This window comes from Thermobia domestica, chromosome 1 (assembly GCF_964235325.1).
Source record: "Thermobia domestica chromosome 1, izTheDome1.hap1.1, whole genome shotgun sequence".
Taxonomy (NCBI): Eukaryota; Metazoa; Arthropoda; class Insecta; order Zygentoma; family Lepismatidae; genus Thermobia; species Thermobia domestica.
The window spans coordinates 147,816,004-147,828,551 of NC_137454.1; the positions used below are offsets into that span (position 1 = coordinate 147,816,004).

Sequence of the window (12,548 nt, forward strand, 5' to 3'; positions counted from 1 at the left end):
TATGCTGAAGTAACAATTTAATTCACAAGTCCACATTTATAACAAAACAGACATACCTTCGAAACAATAAATTAAAAGCTGTATAGCAATAAGATGTAATGGAAACAATACTTTGTCTATACGTACAACGAACAGTCTCACATAATGAAATAAATTAAATTCTTATTTCTGTACCTCTACGTTTTTAACACATATTTTTAAAATACGCACATTTTACAAATTTCATCGCTCTTGTTCAAAATTATAATAACCAACTTGAAAAACGGTTACAGAATATCATAAAATCTCTCCATATTGTAATTCAAAATATTTTTCAAGAAATTCTTGATATATTTTCTATCCCACTCTTTTTTACTTATTTGTTAATCACAATATTAGCAATATCCTGATATTCAATCTTAACAATTTTAAATCACAGTTATGGATCTCACAAGAACTTTCTTGAGTATAGTACGTGTATGAAAGATTCTAAGGTTACCAGTGAATTAAGTCATCCTTAAATTCCTTATTAAATTAATGAGCCTTGTCAAGCAAATAAATGTATAATTTCATTCTAAAAAGATTAATTTTCAATTAACACATTTTTTCCATAGCCTTATACGATGGCTATACCAATGCAAAGATGGAACTGTTATTTAAGAACAATGATATTCTTGCAATTAAGAAATACTCAGTCATACGGAATTTATCAACGTTAACATATTTAGGTAATTTTCCTTCTTCTAGCAGATTATATAAGAATTTATCAACTTTAATGTTACTCTTTCCAATCTTAGCAGTATATTCTTACTGTAATATACCTTAAGAAAACATTAGGTATTATGAAAATATAAGCATTTCACTTAACAATTATTTTTAGAGAAATGATTAATGGACTTGCTAATGGCTTTTCTCTTAATAACCATATGTAAATTCATATTAATTTCTTGAACATATGACAATAAAAGGAAATCATTTCAAAACTGGAATATTATTCTTACGAAACAAGAATTAGAATCATTTTGAACAATTTGAAATAACTTATAATTTTCTAAAAATCAATTATAATGGAACTTCTAATATTAATATCGTCGTTATAGAGAATAGCATATTATTCTTTCACACATTCACAGACATTTATGTTTCAGTCATTAATAGAAATACCTTACAGATAAATACTTTTATTATAACATGAAGCGCCGATTGCCAAGCTATTTTGAAGTGGTTAAAATTAACATATTTATTTGAAATTTTCAGAAATCCAGAGTCGTTAGAACTATGATTTATGAATACATCTTCACTGAAATGTGATTCTTACTTGCTGAAATGTGATTCTTATGCTTCCAACATTGCTACATTAACTTTTACTTTATTATTATTACCAACGAAAAAGTATGTACACTGTGCAAGAGTTTTATTTAAGAAAGATAAGTTCACTTATTTATACCTTAATCTGAATATTATTCTAAATAAAGCTAAATAATTTGTTATAAGTGGATAGTATTATTGGGACTTTTTGTTACGATTCGAAATAAAATGCAAAATTTTGTTAATGTAACAATCATCAGAAATATAAATGTAAGCGATAGTCAAAGAAAAAGTTAAAAGTATTTCAATCGTAGGAAATCACTCAACTTCAAAAATAACATTTCATTTTGAACATTGATTTTCAACTATTATTGTTTTCAATTACTGTAAGTTTCAGCTATTATTTAGTTTTTAATACTATGATCTGGGATATATAAGGACATTGTTCTCACTGATAGTACTGTGATAGTAGTAACTTCTTTTTCCTTCATTTCTGAATGCTTTCGAGTCTGTTTTCATATTATCTATGTTGAACACCGCCATTAGTTAACGAGATAACACGAATCTCTAAAATGTAGTTACAGTTTAGCAGGTCTATTTTCCCATACTCAATAATTTTTATTTAAATATAATTTTGTAACTTCAATTATTTTTTCTAGATTATCATGCTAGAAAATCCTTGATGATGAAATATGCAAATAATAATTATTAACCATGTACCCCTCGTATATTTTTATATATTATTAAAGAATTATTACTTAATTTTATTAGAATTTAATAATTATGCTAAATTTTTGTGTTCACCAATGTAACCACTTGAAATAATATTATAAGCTATTCCATTCCACAATATAATCTGCATTTAGCAATAGACTTAAAGTGTATAGTGAATATACTTAGATTTTTTGATTATACTTAGATTTCAATAAACTGTTAGATCTATTAAGGTTTTAGACTTAAATTATTTGCTACTTCAGAGATAAACTGTGTAGTAGATTCATTATTTTAAAGTATCTTAAAACGGTGAAAGTTGTTCATGCTGATGATTTGATATAGTCTTTGACGAAAGAATATATATATATATATATATATATATATATATATATATATATATATATATATATATCCCCTACGTATTCTTTCACAATAATTTCGGAAGATGACTAAATTGAGTACACTTACCTTTGATGTAAAGAATTTCACATGTGACTTTATCGTTACAGAAACCTGAGTTGTCATTTTCCCGAAATAACTAAGAAACATGTAGAGAGAAGGTATGCGCTTTTCCTGAAAGTTTTACCCTGTTTTTTTATTTTATTGTTTATTTAAGTTCATGATGGCATGATATTTAAGGCACACTAGAAGCCAAAGCCAACAATCGATTGCTATTTCTCAAATATTTTCTTCTTGAGCTGAACAGAGATTCAACTGTCTCACTGTCTGTATACTAACTTCTTGAAAGTATGAAGTTAGCTTTTTGCTGGTCTTTCCCTCTTTAGTTAAATTACATCAGCTAATAGAATATTAAGCTGCTATTCAATAAACTGTTAAATCTAGTAAGGTTTTAGACTTTATTTGCTACTCCAGAGTACATTCATTACTTTAAAATGTCTTAAAACGGTTCAAGTTGTTCATGCTGGTGATTTGATATATATGCCTACTGAGTTGCAAAAATCGAAGGAACTAGCAACAGACAATATTTTTTCTACATTAAAAATGTTTTCAAAGTAATATTTCTGCTAACAATAATTATAACATATTATAATTTAATGAATTTAGTAAAACTTTATATAATTTAAGTAATAGATCTAAGTACCTTCAACGTATTAGTTTATAATGGTAAAAATACATTGAATTTCACAAAATTGTTTGTCTTCAAGACACTTCTAAACAAAAATATAAAATTATAGATGTCAAAGCTGCTTTAAAAGGAATTCCACATAACAGAGGAAATGTTGAACCAATGAGATTTTGAACTACAAGTACATGAGAAATGATTTTAAACATCTTTCTGTTCAATTATATTTCAAATAATTCTACATTTGAAATCAAATAAAGACTTTCTGTTTTCTCTTAGGACCACTTAGATAGTTACAATATTGTCTCTTATAGTTACATACAAGTAAATCAGTAACTATATTCATTTATTGTTTTCCATTGGGACAATTATATTCAGGCTTTCTAATTGAAAATTATCACTAATTATATCTAGTACGAAACTCGTTTTATAGCAGTTAAAGATGTCTCAGTTTCTTCCAGTTTCATTTCAAAAAGAATTGATTTGAAAATATCTGAATAAACTGTAAATTTATGACAATGGTATCTGTATATAGGAGAACAATCGGTGCTCCATGTTCTTGTCTTCTGTACATATACATATTATGTACACATCCTATACTTATCTACATTGAAAGCAACTTATAAACCGTGATATACGTATATGTAATATAGATGCACTTTATACATCCTTAATTAGACTAGAAAGGAAACCATTGATTATTCTAGAAACGTCTTCTTGCTTCTGATCTTCAAATTTCAATCTCATTTTTAAGTACTTGGACGTAAACCTGAAAAAAATTACTAAAATTAGTTGTGAATTGAAAAAAAAGTTGATAAAGTAATTTTTTCGTAATATTATATAGTTTTTTTTATTTATGTATCTATGAATAACCTTCTTTGACTATGGAGTTGATATATGTTTGCAAAACTTTACTCCTGGGCTTGCAACTTGGAAATATCAAATTTCATTGTTTCTTATGTGAATGAGAGCAGAGATGGAACGTTCACTATGTTAAAAAGCAATGGCCTAAACGTGAAACTTTTACTCCTGGTGCAAAAATGTGGTTCACACCCTATACATGAACCTTGAACGAGTGCACTTATCACCGCTGCACATGAAATTGGGAATTATGAAGAATTTTGTAAAAGTTCTTGATGATAAAAATTATCCTGCATTCATGTATTTGAAATCGAAATTTTCCAAATTTGACTATGCAAAACAGAACGGAGGCGTATTTATTGCTCCACTAATCAGGTCATTATTAAATGAAGATGGTTTTCAGAAATTTTCAATTCCCTGGAAGACAAAGCGTGAACGTCTTTGTAGGTATCTGTCGTGGTTTTCTTGTAAAATATAAATTTAACCACTATAATGAAATAGTGAGTGATCTTGTGAATTCTTACTAAGCTATGAGATATCACGCGTCTTTAAAAATCAATTTCTTAGACTCTCAATTCGATCTTTTCTAAGAAAATATTGACTCAATAAGAGACTAGTACGGCGAGCGATCCCATAAGCATATTTCTACAATGGAAAAGACGTACCAAGGTAAATGGGATTCTAGGATGCTGGCTGACTACTGCTGGACATTGAAGAAACATGTCAGATGTTAAATATATCCGAAAATCATCATTTACAATGTCTTAGGTATGATGTTTACTTTTTTTTACTATTTTTTATCTTGCTGTACAACAGAGATACAATCGGCAAATCGAATACCTATAAGACATGAGCGTCCCATAAGATGTCTAACTTGATAATTTTGTCGCCTGTTGTTAAGGTGCGGCAAGGAGACCGATTGCGCAATTAAAAGTATATAATTTCCACTATAATTTACGGAAATTTAATGACCTCTACCTCCCTATGAGATCGATGATGAAAAACGCTATACCAAATGAAAGCTTTGTTCTTCTACAATAATCTGACACCTAAATCATTCTTCTACATTAATAAACAGCTGAGCTACGCCAGTCCGAACACATCCATGTGTCAAGAAAATAGGTCCATTTCGCGTATGAAGATATATCAAAATGACTGTCATAACAAAACCTTGCCCAATGGAAGAATTCTGATTTTATTTTTGAGTTCAGAAGTTGTAAAGGGCACTTAGACATGGTAACTTTGATTATTGTGACAGAACATTTTTTTTCTAGACCAGTGTTATTAGACTTCAAACTACTCTACGCTTTATAACTGTCAGAAGTTTTATAGAATGGCTATATAGATCCGTCCGTCGGTCTGTACACAGGTATGACAGCAAAAACGATAAGAATATCGAAAAGCTGTTTTTGCAATCAAATCAGCATCGCAAGAATAGATTCCATCCCCTTCGTTAAAGCTCTATTCAAACCTGAAGCGGCAGAAATCAACCGTTTCCAGTTTCAATGTTGATCGCCAAGAACAAAAACGGTAATAGATAACGACAGTAAGTTTCAGCGTCGCACGACAACATATCATCACCACCCGCAACACTTTACCTAAACCGAAAGTGGTTTAAATTTAATAGTACTTCAGGTTTCGATATTGATTTCCATAAAGCAAAAATAATAATAAATATCGAAGAACATACTTTTGCAATCAATTCAGTGTCCCAAGAATACAGGTAGGTTAAAGCTCTATTCAAACCAGAGGTGGTAGAAATCAACCATTTCCAGTTTCAACGTTGATCACTATACAACAAAAACGTTAAGGATACCAGCAAGTGTTTTCTTGAGATTGATTCAGAGCCTCACACCATCACCAGCTTCAACACTCTACCAAAACTGGAAATGCTTTAAATTCACTAGTATTTCCGGTTTCAATACTTATTTTCACAGAGCAAAAACGGTAAGGAATACCAAAAACTGGTTTTCTAACACAGAGCCAGCATTGCGTTTTGTCTCGAATTTTATCTACCTGTTCAAACCAGAAGTAGTGAAATCTACGATGTCCGGTATCCTGATCGTATAATAGATAAAACAGGAATGGTGATAAGCAGTTTATATATATATACTGTGTGTGTTGGTGTGTGTGTGTGTGTGTTGGTGTGTGTTGACTTTAGTACCTCAAGAATACAGTATGTTTCATCTCCGATTTTATTCTTTTATTGTAACTGGAAGTGGTAGACGTCAATAACCACTTTCGGTTTCAATGTTAATTTGCAAACAGTAAAATCCGTAAGAGATAGGGTGTAATGATTTTTCCTATGGATGCAGCGTCTAAGGAACAGGTTCTATCTTTGATCTTATTAATCTAGTGCAACCAGAAGTTATAGATGTACGAGTTCTTCAATTTTAAGTACGTATTTGCATAGTATAGTTTAGAAGTCTATCATAGTTTTACACTGTGAAACGAAATTTACTTGTTTAATTGTATAAACTTCGAAGTTTGATGAAACTTACCCCGTTTTCCCATTTATTCTTGACCCCACTTCAACCAAAAGTAATGAGAATAATAGAGAATATCTGAAGAAAACATACACTAAATTGTATCAAAATTGAGTAAATTTTTACGTATGATATAATGGAATTTTTTTATTATTACATTTTCAGTTTGTTCAAACTTGCAAGATAGAATTACTTTACTTCTTTTGGGGCCAGTCCTACAATATCCTGACATTCTTTCTGATTGCTATAAGTCAGAATTAGATATCAGGAAGTTGTCAGCTACTTTAAACCATGGATCGTTCTACAATGTACTGTGCCTGATATACACTGTCAGATAGTTAACTCGAAGCAAGGTTATAACGAACCATGTAATTGGTTGGTTTTCTGTTGCTGATACTGAAAACAATTGAAACGTCAAGTGCGTTACACTTCGCATGGGATAAAGAAATGAATACCGGTATTTTTTGTTATGCACGTTATAGTCTAGGGACACACTATCGTAAAGGCAAATACAAACTTAAGTAATAAACACATTTTAGGCTACACTTACATGCATTGGTACCATATACATAGAAATGTTGCTGTTCGTCCTTACAACCTACGAAGCAATACCAAAATTGGCGTATATTCGAACTAAAACTTACCTATCAGTTTGAGTTCTTATCTCGTCAGCAATTTCCTCATGCAGCTGACGACAACTGTCTTTTGTCAATCGAAATCGAAAACACTCTTCTGCAGTCCATTTATCAAAGTGATCGATTCGTTGTCTGATGATTGTTGGCCTTCTACGCCTCGCTATATATTGAACAATCTCCTCATCGTCATCTGACAGCATCAACAATTCTTCGATTTCGTCCATGATTCACTACACGACAACTAACAAGTAGGTGATAGCTGTTAACAGGCAGTTGAACTTACTGGCATGGTAACAACCAGCTGATAGGGTTTATCAGCCACCTGATTGTTATCAGGACATTGTAGAACACTTATCGGAAAGATGTCAGGAGAATATTTATATCAGACAGATATCAGAAAAAAAGATGGTAGGATTGCCCTTACTCCCTTATTATTGATAGATTTTAACCATAGGCATATTTTGTAACCTTGGAGGAAGACATACCAAGTTACATTAAAATCAGATCAATTTTGCGATCGTTATCGTGGAAACAGTAGACGGACGACACTTCAGGAAAGATCAGTCGAATAGTAGAAGTTCGCTTCAATAAGAGCTCCTTAGGGAATTTTTAATTTTCATTCTCAACTCTATCAGCAATCAAGTTATCATGAGTAGACAATGGAAATACTCACAGTACGTTAGTTTCCAGGTAATCAGAAAAAAATGTATTGAACTCTAATTTTACCCGCAGTTATGTTTCTATCTTCTCCCTCTAGAAACGCAGACATATAACGTGCTTTTCTTCTGGTGGTAGGCAATAGTAAGTAGTACAGTTACTATTTTCTGAAGTAGCAAAACATTTCTTTACTCATTATTATTTTTGAATTTATGAAATGAATTTTTCAATTTACGTTGATTTCAAGACTGGAACAACAGTATATTATGTGCATTTAAAAAGTAATACGCTCAATATTTTGCAGTACCTGTTAGTTCCTTTCACTTGTTTAGATTTTGAAGCTTGCCTTCGTAGCTGCCAAAAGTTTTCTTAAATAAAAGAGAAGCGATTCGCGATTGCCATAACTATCTTCAGGAAAATGGAGTCCTGGACACTATTTAGCCACAATTATTGCAATATGTTTCAACTAATGGGAAAAAAGGGATATCTGAGATATGTCATCTCTGCTTTTAATTACAAATTATGTTCTGATATTCACACCGGACAATACGATCGCTTCTCACACAATTTAATCATAGCAAATATATAGATTCATGGCTTCTCCCATGTTGTCATTCGGTTAATATAAAAAATAAGGAGCGATTTAGAGACGACGAAGGATACGTTAAAAAGATGAAAGTTCCTGTAACTCCATATTCATAATGATTACTGCTATTTTTCTTTCAGGAAAAAAGTATTTCTTGAACTAGAATATCATATTTAATTCCTAGAACAGAATGCAACAAATAAATCTTTCAAAACGAATACTTAAGAATCGTAACAACAAATGTATGTTACATTATACTTACCTATAATTAAAACTCCAGATGGTAGTCAAGTATTTCATGCCTTGGAAGAAATGAAAAGTTTAGCTTTCTTCTCTCTGCAAAGAAAACGTAATTAGATTTAACGTATATATTAATAGTCTATAGTTTGTAAAGATTTTACCTTTGTTTCAATATATTTCACAGGTGGTATACACACTAAGCACGTTGAAAACGAATGACACAGTAAAAATGGGCAAGATTAAAAAGTTTAGACTAATATCGTCATTCAGTTCATAACGCTTAAACTTTAATTGATGATTAAAAATATGTACTAGTATTAGTGTGCATTGTAGAAGCGAGTAAGTTCATTAGATTTCTGATCCCCTTACCCTTTATCAATGTCAATTCCCTTTTCTCTCAAAACACTGAAATAATTCTTAATTTTCCAAGAATACACTCTCCTTATTTCATTATAAATTTCTATGAAAATTTGTTTCGTGTTTTTCTAAATAGAAAATTTATCCTGAAACATATTCTTAAAGTTATACAGTTAATTGTCGACTTGAGTTACGACTGGCGGGTAGTAAGTCAGCCAGATGATAGCCTACTATAGAGTACAGTACAAAATACAATTATGGTCCATCGTCGGCCAAACATTTAGGCTGCAGTGACACTGGATCGGAATTCATACAAAATTTGATGTATGAATTATCATGAATTAAACAAATTAATTGACTAAGCGCAGATAGTAGGACAATATTAAGACGAATCACGCAGAAACAGGAATATAAAGTAGAAACTGGATCCAGTTGGCAAGGACAAGTCAATGAAGAGCTTTTGTGAACTCCGAGGCATTGAACTTCCGAATTCCGTAGGCCGTATTGTTAGTAACTGTAGATAGTTAGTTAATGTCTAATGTACTTACCTTTACTGGATAGACGAACGTTGATACTGATTCCCTTCCAAAATAATTCTCAGCGACACATGTATAACTACCCATGTCCTTCCATGAAAGATTTGATATTAACAAATCACCACTACCTAGAATCTGAAAAACAAAATAAAGAAAATGTGATAAATATTAGAATAAGTAGGCGATTACGAAAGTTTTTAGTCGGTATTATAGGTTTTTTGCCTATTTCAAAATTAGTATTAAGAGCTAGCCAGCAATATTCTGGAGAGAATCGCAGAGAAAGAATCAATTTTTTAACATGGAACTAATATTTTAAAGTACATCTCTGTTAAATGATCCATAATTTATAATCTCTTACAAACTTTAGTAAGGGAAGAATCTTAATCTGTAGTCAGTGAATCGAAAGATATTATGAAAGGTGATCAAGAAAAAATAAAAAGATCTGCACTTCTTTCCCTAGAGGAATCTATGGTTAGGAAGCTGGATTTCGAAGAAGTAATAGATTACTTTGCCGAAGTCAAAGCAAGAAGAAGAGAAATTTAAGATATGAAAAATGTTACCAGGTATATAATACTACATCGATAAAAGCATTAACTTACTAGTTAGAAATACATGAGCGACTCGGCCGAACATAATGGTAAACGCCACTTCCGCTGTGTGTGATTGAGTTAGTAAATGGAATGGGTTGTGATAGAACCACAGAAGAATATGTAGATAGTTTAATTTCGGAAATGTACCTGCAGATGGCAGGAGAAGCTTGTTTGTTATGTGTCATTGCATTAAATTGCATGGGAATGGTCAAACTTCTTTTCAAGTTTACTCGAAAGTTAGAAAATGTGAGGTATCATTATGTTTGTCCGAGTCACACTTATATATCTATATCCATCTCAAACAGGAAATGCCAAGGAAGCCCAGGATCCAACTTAAAACTTTTAAACAGAAATATGGGTCAAGTGATACCTCGTTCGACAGATCTTCGAACACTAAACAGCGTTGTGGCAAAAAGTTTTTCATATCGGTCATCGTTTTCAAAATGGCCGCCAAGACATGGTGCCTGTATCAGATAAAACGTCCAGTACCACTAATTTGAAAACGGTTAGAGATAAATGAACAGAATAAAACTCGTATAGGAAAACATTGAGAGTATGTATCATTCCACGGCTCGAGAATAATGCAACGGAGAAAAAAATGACTAAAGTATGTTACATAATGCAAAAGAGGAAATCTAATTCTTAGAAAATTATCTTATCGCTCTCCCTCCGTAAGTGGGTGAAGCGGGAATTAAAGTAAAATCTTTAATGAGAACCCCACTTTTACTTGCAATAGGTATGGTTTGTCTGAAACTCTTGTGTGTACAAGTGACTGGTACTGTAATGAATAAAAATAAGGTGAAATTCAAGTTTAAATTTGAATTTGTATTCCAAAGTGTGATTGGGTGGGAAAAAAGAAGCAACTGAAATGAGAAGCAGGGGTTTTAATAATATAATTTTGGAACTCGTAAACATTTTGCCCGCCTCTGATAACGCAATGCGTGCAAGATGTTTGGGAGGCATCTGTATCAGTATGGGAGGCATCAGTATGTACCGTTTTCTTACTGAGAATCACAGCTAAGATTACCGCTGAAAGTTATTCGGAATGTAACTGTGGACAAGATTTCTGTGAAGCTCATATTCTGTCACACGCAAGAAGACATAGAAGGAAAAGAATCGAACCAATATCGTGCAGACGACTGTTGAACAAAACCAACGTTTGTACACATTGTTCTAAATTGCATTGTACGACAATTTGTTTCGCATTTCAGTTGATTCACTTTTGCATCAAATCATTGTCTGCAATCAAAATGGAAGGTACCATTTAACAAGAATTTTATATACTTTATCCCATTACAGAGACATCTGTCTCTTATAAAAAAACGCATTTCAGATAACTTTGTTTCGTAGATACAATTTGCAAAAACTAAGGTTCTCATTTGCAATTTCACCGTTCCTTCCCGCTTCACTTACTTACGAAGGGAGGTTGGAGCGATAATTTTCTAGGAATTAGATTTCCTCCTTTGTATTATGGCACTTTCACTCTAATCATCTTTTCCTCTGTTGCAACATTCTCGAGCCATGGAATGATAAATACCTTCTGTGATTTCCTATTTGAAATTTTGCTCCGTTCATTTATCTTTAACAGTTTTCATATTAATGGCACTGGACGTTTTATCTGATACAGGTATCATGTCTTGGTGATCATTTTGATTTTAAAGATATGTCAAACGATGTATCACTCACCCCATGTTTCCAATTTCAGTTTTGAAGTTGGGCCCTGGGTTCCCGTGGAGAGTGGCCCTAGGAGCCACCGCAACAATACCAATCGATTTTCCCCATAACATTTTCTATTTGAGCTTTTGCATTATGCCGTCTTCATATTAGTTGAACTGGACATTTTATCTGATACAGGCAATATGTCTTGGTGGCCATTTTGAATATGGTGACCGATATAAAAAATCTTTTGCCAAATCGTTTTTTAGTTTCTAAAGATCTATCAAACGAGGTATCACTCACTCCATGTTTACATTAAAAATTTTAAAGTTTGGCCCTAGGTCCTCATGAAGGCAGTCCTGGGGGGCCAGGCGACAACAACATTCGATTTTACCCATGATCTTTCCTATTTGAGTTTTTGTTTGGTTCATCCATGTTCAACCGTTTTTGAGATATTTCCGTGTAAAGATTAAAATGGATCACCCTATATCAGTGTTGGGCAAATTTCAATTGAATTAACAATTAACAATTAATCTGTAAATTTAATTGTTAATTGCAATTAACAATTGAAATAAGTAATGGTTAATTGTTAATTGCAGTTTGCCATTAAAAAAGGAGAATCAATTGCAATTGATCAATTGATTGAAAGTAATTGCAGTGGAAAGTAATTGCAATTGAATTCTGTAATTCAATTGCAATTGAAATTAATTGGCAATTGATTCAATTGCAATTGATTTCCACAGCAATTACTTTCAATTGATTGATCAATTGCAATTGATTTTCACTGATTAATTTTCAACACTGTAGTTCAGAGAGGGCGTGGGGCAATGAAAACTTTAGCCACGACCAATTGACTCAC

The 12,548-nt window shown here is 32.0% G+C and overlaps 1 protein-coding gene across 2 annotated transcripts in view; it reads right to left on the reverse strand.

Annotated features, from left to right (window-relative positions):
- ImpL2 (Ecdysone-inducible gene L2) overlaps positions 1–12,548 on the reverse strand; it is a 175,010-nt gene continuing 162,462 nt past the window's right edge. For both annotated transcript variants that reach the window (XM_081764295.1, XM_081764305.1), the window contains exons 7-9: positions 9,456–9,578; positions 8,573–8,646; positions 1–3,854 (exon numbers count right to left, since the gene is read on the reverse strand). In XM_081764295.1, the coding sequence (XP_081620421.1) occupies positions 8,632–8,646; positions 9,456–9,578 (138 nt within the window). In that variant the 3' untranslated portion in view covers positions 1–3,854; positions 8,573–8,631. The remainder of the gene's footprint in view (positions 3,855–8,572; positions 8,647–9,455; positions 9,579–12,548) is intronic.